The sequence below is a fragment of the Heteronotia binoei genome, chromosome 3, assembly GCF_032191835.1.
Source record: "Heteronotia binoei isolate CCM8104 ecotype False Entrance Well chromosome 3, APGP_CSIRO_Hbin_v1, whole genome shotgun sequence".
Taxonomy (NCBI): Eukaryota; Metazoa; Chordata; class Lepidosauria; order Squamata; family Gekkonidae; genus Heteronotia; species Heteronotia binoei.
The window spans coordinates 134,321,429-134,340,017 of NC_083225.1; the positions used below are offsets into that span (position 1 = coordinate 134,321,429).

Consider the following 18,589-nt stretch of genomic DNA (forward strand, 5'->3'; position numbering starts at 1 on the left):
CTAACAACATTCATAGAATAATTATACAATACAGTAGTTATACAAAAACTTTAAAATCAACATTGTCTTAAAACCATTCTAATTCACATTTAACATTTTGACAGTAACGGTGATGGTCCTGGCGCTATTCTGTCAGTTTACATAGAAGCGGAGATCACTGAGGCCAAATCATTTTGGCGGATCCATTATTCAGCGATCCATAGTCAGCAGTCTGCAAAGGCCAACCTAAAAAGGATGGTCTTGCAGGCCCTGTGGAATTGGTCGAGACTCCGCAGGGCCCGAACCTCTTCTGGAAGCTGGTTCCATAGGCATGGAGCTGCGATGGAGAAGGCTCGTGCGCGGGTGTTCTGCAATTTCACCTCCTTTGGCCCAGGGATGGTCAGCTTGTTCTTCCCAGCTGACCTCAGTGCTCTCTGGGGCTCATATGGGGAGAGACGGTCCCTCAGGTAGGCAGGTCCTCGGCCATTATCTCCATTCTGCCCAATCACCTCCCTGATTCTTGGCCAGCTGGCTAATGCTCACCAGCTCCTCATAGTTTTCATCAACCTCCTATTGACAAGGGATTCCTTCTTTCCGTCCAGACCACAAGATTTGTAGCACAATTTGTTCCAAAAGCAGAACTGCAATGTGTGTGTTTATATTCCTGTTCACTCATCACTTGATCCAACTTGCATACAGAATTTTGCAATGGCCCCATGGTTATGTGGTGACATATTTGAATAAGAAACATGACCTATGAAAGTGCAATTGAGGGTTTAATACAGGCTGTTGACCTCCAATTTAATTTGTAGCTACTCTGTGTCATATTTTATGCTGGGAGGTTATGACCAGTCCAAAGTCATCTCATGAGCTTCATGGCAAAGCAAAGATTTGAACCTGGGTGTAGGACCTGAACACTCTATCCACTGTAACATACCGGCTGTCTTTAACATGTATTGGAAGACAGTGCACACTATTTTAGAGGTCTGATACACTGTCATATGAATTGTACATTATAGATACCACTCTGCTTAATGATGGAAACTAGTTCTTTTGTGGAAGGAGATGATGTCTTGAAAACTACTTTTGTTTAAAAACAGCTTTTCAAGATCACATGGTAAGCACAGAAGTAAATTACTGTACAAAAGAGCAAAACCACTGTAAACTGGAAAAACAGACCTCAACATACGAAACTGCCTTCCAAAATAAAAAACCAGGTAGGTTTAGCTAAGTATTGTCTAATGTGACTTGCAGACTCAAGTAAAAAAAAAAGATATTTCACACAACCTGTTACATTAGATCTCTTTAAAAAGCAGCAGTGTTTCCCTACCGCCACCCCAGCATCAAGGATGACCTTATGCTCATGTAAGCTATTGCACAGCCAGGTACAACTGTTATAGAGCCTAAATAGTATAGCACTGCATGAACTCTTGCAAAAAATCTTGCATAGTGCAAGCTTTTGCGGAAGTGTCCCTTTCCTGCTGGTTCTGTTCTGTTTGTAGTTCTTTGGAGTCATCCCTTAAATATTTATTACAGATTCTCTATTTGGGGATTTAATGGGCATCCTATTAATATTCAAAATCACATAAACCATGCATTTAATAGAAACAAAAATCTCAAAGGTCAGTGCTTGAAAGACTGAATACATGACTAGAAGCATATTTACATAAGTGTATGAATTACTATTATCCAACAGCTTGTGCTGACTGCATTAATGCAACAGTACTTTAATAACTTTGTTTGAAGAATTACACTTGAAGGATGCCTATTGAGCAGTGTTCCCTCTAAGCTGAGTTAGTGTGAGCTAGCTCACAGTTTTTTAGCCTCCGGCGTACACATTTTTGTCTTAGTTCACAAAAAATGGCCCCAGAGCAAGCTAATTTATGCAGTAGCTCACAACTTTAAAGCCAGTAGGTCACAAAGTAGAATTCTTGCTCACAAGATTCCACATCTTAGAGGGAATATTGTTATTGAGTACTATTTATTTAAAACTTATATCCTGCCCTCTCCATGAATGGACTCAGGGTGGCTAACAACAGACAAATTTACATATTGAATCAATAAAACAATATATCATTAAAACTATGAAATTATAAATATTACATACTGGTGCTATTCACACTTTTTACGGCGGTTCATGATTTCTTCAGTAAGGCAATTCAATTTCTGTTAGTTTCTTAGATGGTCTGTCTGTCGGTGAACTTTGAGAAGTTATCTAATTTCTCATAGCTGGTATTCACTCAGTTATAAGGGTGGCAGCCTTCTCCACTTAGATGTCACAGGCAAAACAAAATAATTCTGTTTTATAGGCCCTGCAGAATTGAGAGAGATCCTGCAGGGCCTGTATGGTGTTCCATAGCATTGGTGCTGCCACTAAGAAGGCTCTGGCCTTGTAGAGCCCAGTCTGGCCTCCTTTGGTCTGGGGATGGAGAGAAAATTTTGCCCTCCTGAACACAGTGTTCTCTGGGTAACATATGAGGAAAGGCAGTCCCATAGATAGGCAGGCCCCTGGCCATATAGGGCCTTATAGGTCAATACAAGCACCTTGAAGCAAATTCAGAATGCAATAGGCAGCCAGTGCAGCTCTTTCAGCACCGGGTGAATGTGTTCCTGTCAAGGCAGCCCTATTAACAACCGTGCCACAGCATTCTGCACCAGCTGCAATTTTCATTAAAACAGTTTGGCAGGGAATATCAAGGTGAAATACAATCAAAAATGGGTTGTGGCTTTGGTTTCAGCAAACAAATCTTTATGCCCTGAACAGCAGCTAAAGTACTGCATGGAGGTTGCTATGACTTCAGACAGGAATGATTAGCCTTAATCTCTGTAAAAGTTATCAATTAAAATGTTTATTTGTTTTTATTGTACAGCTATTTCACTCACCTGGCAATTAATATGATTACACCTCCACTAATACTAAAGAGAATGTCTATAGCATACTAGTAAAAGCAAAGGACAAATACAGGTATCTTTCTTCAGTCTTTTTGGGGGCAAAAAATGTTGTAAATAAAACAGAAAGTATGGACTGCAGAAATTTATTCCTTGAGCTTTAGGTCCTGGCTTCCTAACTGATCAACATTTCTTTCCCTTTCCACCTACCTTAAGAAAGAGTCCTGGTTTTCTTTTTAAAATACTGAAACCACTTTTTAAAATAACCACTTTTACTGAAACCACTTTTTAAAATACTGAAACCACTTTGGGCTGATACAAAGTCACAACTAATTGAATTACCTTGCACTGGCATCCCAAAACAACTTGAGATATTATGGGAACCAGTCAACTGTACCAGTACTGCTACTCTGGGAATAACTCCTAGTCTCAAATGCTTCCTAACAGTATTAAACAAAATTGTACAGAAATGAGGCATAATGGAAACTGTAAATGATGCACAATCCCCAAAGCAATAAATCACACAAACACATCAAATATGAATAAATAACTTGCTGTAATGGTATTTGACCTGTGTGAGTGTAGTACAGATAGCCTGTACACCACTGTAGTGCAGACAGCCAGTGCAGTGTAGACTGGGATCAGGTATATCCAGGTTTGAATTCCCACTCTGAAAAGCAAGCTTGCTAATGACATTGTTAGCAGTCATATGCACTTAGCCTAACCTACCCCACATGGCTGTTGTGAGGATAAAATGGAGGAGAGGAAAATTATGTAAGCTGCGTCAGATCCCCATTAGGGAGAAAGGCAGGGATAAGTCAAGCTAAATTTATAAAATGAATACCTGGAGGGCTACACTTCACACAAGGTGCTGCTGTTGATACATGCTAACTGTGGCTATGGTATTAGTACATCAAATACATTTACTTTCCTGTTTTCCTAATATTAATTTTTATTTTGAAAAGATGCAGTGGGACATCCCATCATAATCATTTATGTGCTTGGAACGGAACATATCAGTCTTCTACAATTTCAATTTGATCCATCTAATTAATGAAGCTTCAATTTTGTGAGCTACATCAGATCCTAGGTATCCAGGCTAGCTATACATGATCTGTTCAACTCCTGAAGAAGAATTCATGTTTAAATACTTGTAACATTGCAGAAGAGATTTTTTTAAAAAGCAACAACAACAACAACAACAAGAAGAAGAAGATTTGTGTGTTTTACGTCACTTATTAGGTGTGTTTAACCCCATGGATTACCTGGAAACCATAATATTTAAAATGAAGATTCTGAGTTGGGATAAGTCCAGCTATAAATTGTGACCAAAAAAGCCTGTCAATATCATTCAGACATGCTAGAACAAAATACAATATTTAGGATTCACAATTTCTTTCCATTGTATAAACCACAAAGCAATTTGTTGTTGAAGCAGAGAAATAACGAGGTCCACACAGACTTACTGGTTTGAAGCGAGGTTTACTTTATGGTACCATAAGCAGAACTCAGTCAGGCATGGGCCCCCAAACTGACTGAGATACATTTCCCTGTGTGCATACAGTTTTCAAGCAAGCAGGCTAGCGCAAGCTTATCAGATTTCAAAGATCCCGCCTTCACAGAGCTCCTTCTAGTAAATTTCCATAGCATGGCCCCCTTTATCTATATACAGCAAGTCACCTGTAGAAGGCTGTTCCCTTATCTAATCTTACAGCTGGAGCTCACACCCGCTGGGCAGTAGTCAGTTTCTAACGGCAGTTTTACAACAGACACCTTAGTTTCAAGGCAAAGCATATTTTTACTCAATATGACAAATATTATTATTGGGGGTATTAATTATTCAGGGGCTGCCCCTTCATTTCCCCCCTTTCGGTCTTCTGAAAACTTATTTAGTTTGAAGGAGACTGACCATTATCATCATTAAACAAATTAAATACTGTTTCCTTTCCTCTGGAGACATATACATGATATTAACATTCCTCCCAAAGGGAGTGATAGCCTTTACGGCATTATTAACACTATACCTCATGATAGGAATTAAACATGGCAATAACGTTAAGCCTCCAAAAGAAATATCAATTAAAAATAAAATATGTTTCCAATCACCCATTATTTGTCCAAACCATGATACATCCAAATTCTTCCATGTCTGCACTGCTACATGAGCAATTTTGCGAATTTCAGATGCAATATTCTGTACAGCTTCTCCATTGTCATCAATACTAAACAACAATTTGAAAGATTGAACTTTCCACAGATTCTACCTTCCTCAGCTAACAGATAGTCCAGAGCCAATCGATTCTGATAAATTGCAGCACGCATCTGGGTCGGTTGTCTAGCTAACAACTCTAATGCCATGCCTGTTTGATTCGTTATAATTTCTACCGCAGCTTGCAATCTAATAATTCGATTAAGCATATACACAGGCATTCGGTATCCCCAGGATCCATCCTGCGCCCACGTAGCTGGGTCATAATATTCAATGATCCGTTGATTCATTTCCCATTCATTTCCCCACTGCATACCTCCAATGTCCAGAGAACGCTTTGATCTAACATAATCATCAAACACTGGGGTTCCTAGAGCTGAACCAACATTTGAAGGAAAAAGCTGGGATGTATAGTTCCAATAATGCAAGTCCCATGCCATCTCCTGGGCAGCAGAGTATAAGCCATTTTACCACAGATCCAATATAACCCTTCATCCATTGATCAGAGGACTCTGAAGCAGCATTGGTTTATTTATGCTGCTAATATTTTCCCATGGCTGAAAATCTTCTATAACAGTGCCATCCGCTTCTACCCATTTTGGCTTCTCCTTAGTGGAGCTAACTAGCAGGGTTCTGCGGCACAAAGAATGCCCAACATGCTTTTCATTCATCCATAACACAGCTCGAGAAATACACAATTCTCTATTCACAACTGCCTGCAATTCCCAAATTTTTCTCTCTTCTGGCCTTGACTCCAATTTCATCGGACCAAGTTTATTTCATCGGGCCAAGTCTGAAGGCAGAACCTCCGTACCAACCCAAGGCCATCTTTCACTCATCAGCGGACTTCCACACACCCAACAGTTTGAAATATTTAGGGAGGCGGCTATCTGTTCAGCCAGGGCTATAAAAAGATTACACCCAGGCTCTGGAATAACAAATTTCTCATCCTGAGCATTATCAAACACAGTCCTATACAGAATTTTCTTAGTCTCCCGAACAGATGCCTTAAACTTAGGGTTAGGCTTTTTGATTTTGTAAGATTTTAAATTAACCGGCCAGCATGTCCACAGTGAAGTCGGGCAGTGGAAACTCCCTGTATAGAGTATTGTCCCTCCTGAACCGGGATATTCAATTTTTGCCTGATAGTATTTCGTTCTATGCAAGCCCCATACACTTCCCTAGATTGAACACGCAGCATGCGTTGTGAACTGTCTCCTTCCCAACATTTAGAATGTCTTACAACTTGAGAACTACACACATAAGCAAAAGCACAGCAAAAGAACACAGCAATAAAAGCGCTTGTAGCATGCATGATTCTTTGGTTACACTCTTCAACACAAAGAATAATGAGGGAGGCGCAAGAGATTCAGAATAACTAATACAAAGAAATATCTAACTCTATGTTGCTCCAGATAGCTTCCTCAAAGCTTTGGCTGTGCGTAGACCAGCCAGCTTCCGGGGTGGCTGGGGAAAGGCTTGCCGATGAAGCTTGGGGGCACTGGACCTGCTTTCAAGTTATTGACTTTTAACAGTTTTTACTAAATGGCTTAGGGTTGGATAGAATCTTTAGTAAGTTTCAGAATCAATGGCTTTCCCAGGACTGGCTGTGCCTTCCAATGATCTGCAGCTGGCTTTAAATGAGACCAGTGAATCCACACTGCCACTCTTTGGATCTTGACAGTTGTAGGGGAACTTAAACAAAAAAACACATCCTTGAGATCTACCACTGAGAAGTAAGTGGCTGAGGCAGGTATAAGTCCCAGCAAGTCATATGGGTTTGGAACGACAGGATGTAGAGTCTGCGTGCAAGAATTGGGGAGGGACGGTGGCTCAGTGGTAGAGCATCTGCTTGGGAAGCAAAGGTCCCAAGTTCAATCCCTGGCATCTCCAAAAAAGGGTCCAGGCAAATAGGTGTGAAAAACCTCAGCTTGAGACCCTGGAGAGCTGCTGCCAGTCTGAGAAGACAATACTGACTTTGATGGACCAAGGGTCTCATTCAGTATAAGGCAGCTTCATATGTTCAATTAACAGAGCATAAATCTTGTACCGGTCTGCAATCATTGGTGCCCGGCTTCTAGAATGGCAACAGGGGACTGTTCCAGGAGGACTGGCATTCAATAAGAATCCCATAATGGAGGAGCCTGTCAAGGTGCTTCAGGATGTCAGCTACTGCCTTCTTGGGAATCGGGTACTGGAGTTCCCAGATTGGAATGGCTCCTGGGATTAACTCTACTCTGATAGGTGCATGGTTTACTGCTAACCCAGGCGGGTTTTCCTCTGCCCATACATCTGGAAATTGTTTAACCAGGCTTCTGACATAGCCATTACAGGAGCTGGTTGGTAAAGCCGCCACTCTTCTTCTCAGGGGCATTCTGGAACTTATACACCTTGATACTGTAGTTCGCCTTCTGAGGTAGTGTAAGGCAACTCAAAGTTCATTTGGCTTTCTAACTCAAAAGTCAATCGGGCCTGCAACTTAGAAAGCAGGTCTCTTCCCATCAGTGGCACCAGGCAGTTGGGTAAATTGACAAAATTGTGGCGGACCACATGGCCTCCTACTATACAAGTTCGTTCGGCTAAAAATGGTCTGGTCTGTCTATGTTCTGTAGCTCCAATTATATTGATGTGTTTGCGGGGTGAAGGAGCAATCGTAACAGGCATCACAGACCATGCAGCTCCAGTATCTACAAGGAATGGAATCTCCTGACCCCCAATATCAACTATGACCATGGGCTCCATGAGGCCAGGACCACCGGTGCCCAGTCTGTCCTAATCTTCCCATCCTTCCATTCCAGCCAGACCATACATAGGCTCTTCTTTGTTCCTCCGATATCTGCCAGTCTGGACTTGGTCTCTTCCTCTGGCCCCTGGACTTGGTCTCTTCCTCTGGTCCCACAGCCTCTAAACTCCAGTCCTGTCATCTGTCTAGGGGTGCTTTGGATTTCTTGTGGGTGAAGGGGGGGTCGATTAGGGCACGAATCTCTACAGTGTCCAAATTCTTTACAGTACCTGCACTGGTTTGCGTCTAAATTTGTCATTGCAGATCTTTGATTCTCTCTAATCATCCCTTGCTCCCGAGCAGCCTCTTTGCTTCTTACAGATGACTGCCCAGCCACGCCGCTGCCAACAGATCAACCTTCTTTTTCATTTTTCTTTCAGCCTCCCGTTTCTGGTCTACATCCCGATTGACATAAACTTTCTGGGCAATCTCTAGCAATCTCTAGCAAATTCATGCCTGCAAAGCCGTCTTGCTTCTGGAGCTTCTTGCAGATGTCAGCATAGGATTGGCAACGAAAGCTGTATTCACCATACACAAGTTTTCTGCAGCCTCTGGATCGAATGGAGTATACATTCGAAAAGCTTGCATCAGGCGCTCAGCAAAAGCTCCTGGGCTCTCGTCTGCTTTTTGGAGAACTTCACTGATTTTGGACATATTAATAGGTTTCTTGCCTGCCTCTTTCATTCCTTCTAAGATTGCCTGTCTGTATTCTGGTAGACGCTCTTTGGACTCATGGCCACTGGGATCCCACTTTGGGTCTGTTGCAGGAAAACGGGCTTTTATCCACTCCTCTCCATCTGCAGTTTCTGGGGGAACTTTTCCCTCTACATGCTTTCAGGCATGATGCAGAATGTGGCTTCTCTCCTCTGTAGTAAAGAGGGCCAGTAAAAGCTGTTGACAGTCTGCATAGATGGGCTGATGTGTGGCCATAATGCTGGTTATCAGATTAGTCATTGGAGTAGGATTGTCAGAAAATGCTACAGTGTGAGCTTTCCAATTTACTAGGTCACTTGAAGTGAAAGGCACAAGTTTCAATGCCAGTGCCGGGCTGTAGTGGGACATAGACGTCTCGGAGGGGAGCTAGAAAACAGCCCTCTGCACTAGATATAAAGCCCGGAAAAGTTGAGGGGGAGACTGTGGAGTTTGCTCAGTACTGGGAGAGAGTTCAGTTTTGGAGGAGAATTCTAGGGGTGAACTAAGACCTGCTGCTAGTCCTTGATTATTAGACACAGGGGTGGAATAAAAGGGAGCTGTTGCATGGAATGAGCATTCAGAAAACAACTGCTAGATTGGATTTAAAGTTCACTGAGATCTTGCTCTCCCTTTCACAGCCCCGGCTTCCTCATTTGTCCCTACTTCCTGGTTCTCCTTATCAAAGGATTCTGGGGCGCTTTTAATTAGCTGCGCTTGTCTCTTGCCTTCTGCCTCAGCTTCCACTTTCCCGGCACCTTCTTCAGCTGGCAGTATCGGGAGGGGTGGACTGGAACATATTGTGGGGGACTAGCCAAGGGGTCTTCTGGTTCTGCATCTAACACTGGGGATTGTTGTTTTTGTTAATATGTCCTGGTGCAAAGCCATAACTTGACTTGCAGCTTTGGCAGCAGCTCTCTGAGCCCATTTTTTCTTCAGAGTTCTGTGCTGCTGTTGTCAATGTAGGGAAACTGACTTGCGGAGTTCAGGGATTGTGCTATACTCTTATAAACACGGTGAACCAAGCCTTGATCAAAGCTACCCTTGGGTGGCCATTCTACCCGTAAGGCCACCCAATCTTTCTGACATAATGCTTTCAGAGTTCCAGGAGTCTATTTGACCCCATAACCATCACAGAAATGTTCCCTGAAGTTTTTACACATGTACTCTAGCGAGGTTTTTGACTGATTTCCACTCATGGCACCAGACGTATAGACAAGTCACTTCTAGGGAAAACACAAAACAGCAGCTGCCAGTAAGGGGTCTGGCAGCCAGGAAGCCCTGGAGGTTTTCACTTCCTCTCTCTCATGACCCAGTGAGGTCACCCTACTGGGAACTGCACAATTGCAAGTCCACTCTTGCTTAGAGGCTACGCCTCCTTTCATTCACACATGCACACACACCACAGAAATCCTCCCAGATCCTAGCTTCTGTGCTTCAGCTCCAAAGTGGAACCTAATGGACAGAGCATAAGGGATGATCAGACCCTTCGTCTCTCCTAAGGAGAGGTAATCAGAATTCCCAGATAGTTCATACTCACAATCCTGATGATCTTCCAATTCCCTGGACACGATGGTTCAACCAGGCGCAGGATCTTGGTTGGTACCACTGGGGCGGAGAGAGCTGGACTCGATCAAAAAAGTGACCGTGGCGCCTAGTCTGGTCTTCCCATGAGGGTGGAAGGCGGATGGCTATGCAGCCATCCAAGGGTATGGAAATATCCCACCCCGTTATTTTCGCGGCCAATGCACCAAAATGAAGCAGAGAAATAATGAGGTCTGCACAGACTTACTGATTTGAAGCGAGGTTTACTTTATGGTACCATCCAAATACTAACCATGGTTGAACCTGTCTATGCCAGTCTTTGAAGACTACTACATTCACTGTGTTAATAAGAGTCCCAAAATAAAATTCTAATAACATTAACAAAGATATATCCACAAACAAGATATTAACTCCTAGAAACACCGACAGGGCAATCCTGAACAAGGTTACATCCTTCTAAGCCTACTTAGGTTTGCACTGCAAAGCATTCCCAATTAGTAAATACTAGAATAAGGCAGATAGACAAATAGGTTATCAGATAGTCTGATAAGAAACAAAGACAGGAACTCTACTTTAGCCCTATTTTCCCACTATTTCTGTTTCTGCAGCCCCTAGGAATGCCTTACAGTGCAATCTTATGAATACTTACTCTGAAATAAGTTCCACTGAGTTCAGTACTATTTACTTTCCAGTAAGGGTGCAGGACTGCAGCATTAATCACTTGCCTGATATATTATACTTCCTCACAGCATTCTGTGTGGGCAATGAGAGTGTAAACTATGGGTTGGATCCCTTCTGTTAAATGAAAAGCGTTTCTTTGGAGAAGAGCTCCTCAAATAGTAGAAGGGACTGGTAAGATATAACCCTAATAGAGAAGGTCAGTGGGAGATAAAGAAAAGAAAGGACATCAGATAATCATTACACAGTGAGTTTGGAGTGAAGCAATGAAGTATTTTATGTTCTCACTGACCCAAATATCAGCAACAATAATTGAAATATTTGTTAATATACAGAGGCATTTTTGTCTGGAATCATTGTTCACATTCTTCCTTCTGATTACTCAGCTCTCTATTTGAAATCCAGCAATTAAGAGAGGAGACCAATAGGGAGCTCATTAGTCAGAAAGGACATGAGCACAGAATTTTTAAAAGGCAATTTTCCATAGTTAAAAAGGTAAGCAGATTCCAGCACAGCTTTTTCACAATGGCTTAAAATCCTAAACATTTAGTAACTCCAATGTCAATTAACTTCTTTAAGAGTAATACCTTTGTCAGATCTGGGAGAGGGTTATTTTCCTTTCTCCGACATGCCACACTGGTAGATTCATTTTCCTTAACTTCAAAGCTGAAAAGAGTAGAGAAGTCAAATTCAGTTATTCTTTATTATTTGAAGCAGTTATGATACTAAACAAAGGAACCAGCTCCCCTTTATTTTTCTCATTTTATTCGTCGTGACATTTAGGAGTGTTTTATTACCTAGATTACATGGGCAAATACTGGAGATTCTTTGCCACCTTTCCCCACCATGAATAATTATGTCATAGAATCATAGAGTTGGAAGGGACCTCCAGGGTCATCTAGTCTAACCCCCTGCACAATGCAGGAAATTCACAAGTACCTCCACAGACACACTCAGTGACCACTGCTTCAAGCCCAGAAGATGGCAAAAAACAAGGGAAAAAACCTCTCTAGGATCCTTGCCAAAACTGGCCTGAAGAATAATTACTGCCTGACCCAAAAGTGACAAACAGCATTTCCCTGTGTGTAAGAAGAGGCCACAAGGACTAAGCACTGATGAAACCCCTCCTGCCCTCCTTCTCATGATCAGATCAAGTTCACAGCTTTGCTGTCAGGTGGCCATCTAGCCTCTGTTTAAAAACCTCCAAGGAAGGAGAGCCCACCACCTTCCAAGGAAGCCTGTTCCATTGAAGAACCACTCTAACTGTAAGGAAGTTTTTCCTAATATTTAGCCAGAAACTCTTCTGATGTCATTTCAACCCATTGGTTCTGGTCAACAGAAAACGATTCTGCACTATCCTCTATCTGATAGCCCTTCAAGTACTTGAAGATGATGATCATATCACCTCTCAGCCTTCTCCTCTCCAGGCTAAACACACCCAGCTCCTTCAACGTTTCCTCATAGGACTTGGTCTCCACACTCCTCACCATCTTCATTGCCCTCCTGTGAACATGCTCCAGCTTCTCTATATCCTTCCTAAATTGTGGTGTTCAAAACTGAGGTCTACTCTAATCTAATCAGAGTAGAATAAAGCGATACCATAACTTCATGCGATCTGGACACTGTACTTCTGTTGATACAGCCCAAAACTGAATGTCTTTTTTAGCCACCACATCACACTGCTGACTTATGTTCAGTGCATGGTCCACTAAGACGCCTAGATCCTTTTTGCACAACTTCTGCCAAGACAAGTCTCCCCCATCCTATAATTATGCATTTGATTGATTATGCATTCCTACCTGAATGGAAAACTTTACATTTATCCTTGTTAAAATTCATTTTATTTGTTTTAGCCTACTTTTCCAACCTGTCAAGTTCTTCTGGTATTCTAACTCTGTCTTCTACCGTATTTGCTGCCCCTTCCAATTTAGTTTTTGCTACCCCTCCCATCTGCAAATTTAATAAGTATTCCCTCTATTCCTTCATCTAAATCATTTATAAAGATATTAAACAAAACAGGCCCCAGGGCAGATCCCTCAGGCACTTCACTTGTCATTCCTCTCCAAGAGGATGAAGAACCATTCACAAGCACTCTGTTGGTTCGATCTGTCAACCAGTTACAGATCTATGTAAGAGTAATAGGATCCAAACCACATTTTACCAGTTTGTCAACAAGAACACTATGTGGAATCTTGTCAAAAGCCTTACTGAAATCAAGATAAACTATGTCTACAGTATTCTCCTGACCCAGCAAGGCAATAACTTTCTCAAAAGAGATACGGTTAGTCTGACATGACTTGTTCTTGAGAAATTCATGCTGGCTCTTTCTAAATGCTCAAGGACTGTCTGATAATTTGTTCTAAAACTTTTCCAGGAATAGATGTCAAGGAACAGATGTTCATATCATATTCATGTCATAATCATGTCAGTAATAAGTTGAATTCTTCAAAGGAGTTTTTAGTCCTCCAACATGACCACTGGAATGAAATTACATCTATCGTGTGATCCAATTAAAATCTCTTTCATTCTTATTTACTCACATCTCATTTATTTCATTAGTTCTGCTCCTGTCATCACCAAAGACACAAAACACAAAGCCCAATCCTATGTGTGGCTCTCAGGGTACCTGTTTACATGAATAGAGCTTATGCTAGAAAACTACTCTGAGAACTGGGCTATCAGGTAGCAATGTTCCTTCTAAGCTGTGGAGCCTTGTGAGCTAAAATTCTGCTACGTGAGCTACTGGCATTAAAGTTGTGAGCAAGCAATTTGGCTACTGCATAAATCAGTTTGCTTTAGGGTCATCCTTCCTGAGCCAAGACAAAACTGTGTGTGCTGGAGGCTAAAAAACTGTAAGGTAGCTCACACTAACTCAGCTTAGAGGGAACACTGTCAGATAGCATACACTGAGAGCAATCAAGATTTGTCAAATGTACTTTAAATCCTGCCGAAACAAAATGTGGTTTAAGTGCATGCAACTGAATGTCAGATTCTGGTCTTTATTTTTACAGGCTCAGAGTGTGTTACATGATAATCCTAATAAATACAGAATATTTTACATGCTAATTTATCTATTTATTTAATCAATTCAATTATACTGCACCTCTCCACCCAGTGGGAGACCCAAAGTGGCTTATGTTATTTTTCCTTTGCTCCAACTTATCCTTACAACAACCCTGTGAGGTAGGTTAGGTTGAGAGAGTTCAACTGGCTCATGGTCACACCGTGAGTTTCCATGGCACGAGTGCAGACTCCAACCTGGGTCTCCCAGACAGTAGGTCCAACACTCTTCACCACTACACACACTAGCTCTTTACAGATTTCTTTTTCATTTTGCAGGTAAAAGAGTTATCAGATTGTTTATTCCCAAACTATACTTTCCCCAGAAACATGAATCTACTTTTCAGAATATAAAAAGCCTATATCTGCTTACGTTAAATTATATTTACAATCTGAGAACAGGCCAGTTACTGCTGAACAGAACATTCATGACCCAGATTATCAGTTTCAGTACAGAAAAAAAATGCAATTCACAGATTCAATTCAAAAAAATATTCCAATTCACTGACTCTTTCACAGAATGTTCCACAAATACAACCTCTGCAAATACTGGAATGAGATATTAAGAACATAAGAACATAAGAGAAGCCATGTTAGATCAGGCCAATGGCCCATCCAGTCCAACATTCTGTGTCACACAGCGGCCAAATATATATATATATATATACACACACACACACACACACACACACACACTGTGGCTAATAGCCATTGATGGACCTCTGCTCCATATTGTCATGCCTGCCCCTGCTGACTCAGAGCAGGTGCCTGCTTCTGACCCCGCCCCTGCTGTGCAGATGCCTTCAGCAACAGAGGACGTAAGTCCTGAAGGAGCCAGCCAGCAGCAGGGGCCACCTGAAACCAATCTGGCCACACCAGGTACTAGCTCATCTCCCCCAGACTCACCAACACCTGGGGCCCGCCTGCGCGAGAGGAGACGCCTGGAATTCAGGAACAGGCGTAGAGAGGCGCGCATGCGGGCTAGAAGAGATCTGAGCCCGGAGTTCTAACGAGCCAATTAGCCAGCAGTATATCTGGGATCCTGGCCTCAGGCCAAACTGTGCTGGCAACAAGCGAACACCCTTGGATGTGTCTGCGTCTCGCACCCCTTGCTTCGGAAAGAACCTGTGCATTCCTGACCCGGCCTGACCCATAGACTGGTATTCTGGACTCTGGCTTTGCTTATCGGACTGGCTTAGGTATCGTTTGATCTCGGCTTTGCTTCCCGGCTTCTGACTCTCGGCTCTGTTTCCCGGCTTCTGACTTTCGGCTCGGCTCCCCGGCTTCTGACTCTCGGCTTCCCTGACCAAGCTTCCGTCTCACCCTCCAGCCTGCCTGTTTACGTTATCAATCAACTGGACTGTTTTACGACCACTCCCTGTGCTTCGCCTGGGCAGTCTGCGAGAGGTCCTGGCTCGTTGCCAGGACGATAGCAGCCGCAGCTTCGTGTCAGAGACTCGGGCCGTGACACATATTTTTATCTAACCCCCTCTTGAAGGTGGCCATGCTTGTGGCCGCCACCACCTCCTGTGGCAGTGAATTCCACATGTTAATCACCCTTTGGGTGAAGAAGTACTTCCTTTTATCCGTTTTAACCTGTCTGCTCAGCAATTTCATCGAATGCCCACGAGTTCTCGTATTGTGAGAAAGGGAGAAAAGTACTTCTTTCTCTACTTTCTCCATCCCATGCATTATCTTGTAAACCTCTATCATGTCACCCCTCAGTCGACGTTTCTCCAAGCTAAAGAGCCCTAAGCGTTTCAACCTTTCTTCATAAGGAAGGTGTTCCAGCCCTTTAATCATTCTAGTTGCCCTTTTCTGAACTTTCTCCAATGCTATAATATCCTTTTTGAGGTGCGGCGACCAGAACTGCACACAGTACTCCAAATGAGACCGCACCATCGATTTATACAGGGGCATTATGATACTGGCTGATTTGTTTTCAATTCCCTTCCTAATAATTCCCAGCATGGCGTTGGCCTTTTTTATTGCAAACGCACACTGCCTTGACATTTTCAGTGAATTATCTACCACGACCCCAAGATCTCTCTCTTGGTCAGTCTCTGCCAGTTCACACCCCATCAACTTGTATTTGTAGCTGGGATTCTTGGCCCCAATGTGCATTACTTTGCACTTGGCCACATTGAACCGCATCTGCCACGTTGACGCCCACTCACCCAGCCTCAACAGATCCCTTTGGAGTTCCTCACAATCCTCTCTGGTTCTCACCACCCTGAACAATTTAGTGTCATCCGCAAATTTGGCCACTTCACTGCTCACTCCCAACTCTAAATCATTTATGAACAAGTTAAAGAGCATGGGACCCAGTACCGAGCCCTGCGGCACCCCACTGCTTACCGTCCTCCACTGCGAAGACTGCCCATTTATACTCACTCTCTGCTTCCTATTACTCAGCCAGTTTTTGATCCACAAGAGGACCTGTCCTTTTACTCCATGACTCTCAAGCTTTCTAAGGAGCCTTTGATGAGGAACTTTATCAAAAGCTTTCTGGAAGTCAAGGTAAACAACATCTATCGGGTCTCCTTTGTCCACAAGTTTGTTTACCCCCTCAAAGAAATGTAACAGGTTAGTGAGGCAAGATCTTCCCTTACAGAACCCATGCTGAGTCTTCCTCAATAACCTGTGTTCATCAATGTGCCTACTCATTCTGTCCTTGATAATGGTTTCTACCAACTTTCCCGGTATTGAAGTCAGACTGACTGGCCTGTAATTTCCTGGATCTCCTCTGGAACCCTTTTTAAAGATGGGGGTGACATTTGCTACCTTCCAGTCCTCAGGAACAGAGGCAGATTTCAATGAAAGATTACAGATTTTTGTTAGAAGATCCACAAGTTCAACTTTGAGTTCTTTAAGAACTCTCGGATGTATGCCATCCGGACCCAGTGACTTATTAGTTTTTAATTTGTCTATCAGTTGTAGGACCTCCTCTTTTGTCACCTCAATCTGACTCAGGTCTTTCAACACCCCTTCCAATATTAGTGGTTCTGGGGCGGGCAAACACTTCTCATCTTCCACGGTGAAAACGGAGGCAAAAAATGCATTCAGCTTCTCAGCCATTTCCCCATCCTCCTTCAGTAATCCTTTTACCCCATGGTCATCCAAGGGCCCCACTGCTTCCCTGGCTGGTTTCCTACTTCTAATATATTTGAAGAAATTTTTATTGTTGGTCTTTATGTTTTTTGCAATATGCTCCTCATAGTCCCTTTTTGCCTGCCTGATCACAGTCTTGCATTTGATTTGCCACTGCCTGTGTTCCCTTTTATTAATCTCACTTGGACTGGTTTTCCACCGTTTAAAGGAGTCCTTCTTACCTTTTACAGCTTCCATTACTTTGTTTGTTAACCATGCTGGCCTCTTCTTATACCTGTTTGTGCCTTTCCTAACTTGTGGTATGTATTTTATCTGAGCTTCTAGGATTATAGTTTTAAATAGTCTCCAAGCTTCCCCAAGGGTTTTGACCGTATTTACCTTTCCTTTCAGTTTCCTCCTCACATGCCTCCTCATCTCAGAGAATTTACCCCTTTTAAAGTTAAATGTGGTTGTGGCGGTCTTTTTGGGCAACTCCCTATTTATACAAACGGTGAAATCAATAACATTATGGTCACTGTTCCCAAGCGGCGCAATCACTTTTACGTCTCTCACTAAGTCTTGGGCATTACTTAGGACCAGATCCAGGATTGCCCCACCTCTGGTAGGTTCTGAGACCATCTGCTCCATAGCACAGTCATATTGTATTTTAAAGGAGAAAATACTAGGGTTGCCAATCCCCAGGTGGGGGCAGGGGATCCCCCAGTTTGGAGGCCCTACCCCCACTTTAGGGTCATCAGAAACCAGGGGGGAGGGAAATGCCTGCTGCACACTCTAGTATTTCCTATGGAAACCGATTCCCATAGGGTTTAATGGAAAATTGATCTGCAGGTATCTGGGGCTCTGGGGAAACTGTTTTGTGAGTTAGAGGCACCAAATTTGCAGCATAGCATCCAGTGCCTCTCCCCAAAACACCCTCCAAGTTTCAAAAAGATTGGACTAGGTGGTCCACTTCTATGAGCCCCCAAAGAAGGTGCCCCTATACTTCATTATTTCCAGTAGGGAGGGAAGGCATTTAAAAGGTGTACAGTCTCTTGAAATGTGATGGCCAGAACTACCTTGGGAGTTCAGTTATGCTTGTCACAACCTTGCTCCTGGCTCCACACCCCAATGTCTCCTGACTCCATCCCCAAATTCCCCAGATATTTCTTGAACTGGACTTGGCAACCCTAGAAAATAAGGATATTTATTTCTTTTCTCAGATAAACAAAACCTTAGTCAGCAGTGAGAAAAAACCCTAAGAAAAAACTAATGTGACACTGTGTGAGGGCAGTATTGTTTCACAAAAGTTCTTCTATTCACAAGAAACTATACAAAACACAGGCATTACTGAAAGATAGTACAACCAAATGAGTTTGCAGTTGCACTACCTCAGGTTCTTTCTTACTGAAGATGCTGCATCATTGTAAAGTCATCTGTAATCTACTTCCATGCTTATTTTAACATACCCATTAGAAGGTCAGAAATATTACTATAAAGATGTGCATTAATCTTCTTCTGCAAAGATAGCCAACTTTTTCAGAATTGGGTACCATAACATCAAAGCCAGAGGGGATACAGGCAATCTGCACATTAGTATAGCCTGCATATAATTTTCATAAACATGGCAGGTGCCAGATTTGTTAGCTGAAATACTGCAAATTTTTTCA

At 42.7% G+C, this 18,589-nt stretch overlaps 1 protein-coding gene across 1 annotated transcript in view; it reads right to left on the minus strand.

Moving 5' to 3' along the window:
- CRYBG3 (crystallin beta-gamma domain containing 3) overlaps window positions 1–18,589 on the minus strand; it is a 122,717-nt gene that overhangs the window by 91,393 nt on the left and 12,735 nt on the right. The window contains exon 2 of the mRNA XM_060234496.1: window positions 11,360–11,438. Coding sequence (XP_060090479.1) covers window positions 11,360–11,438 — 79 coding nt within the window. The remainder of the gene's footprint in view (window positions 1–11,359; window positions 11,439–18,589) is intronic.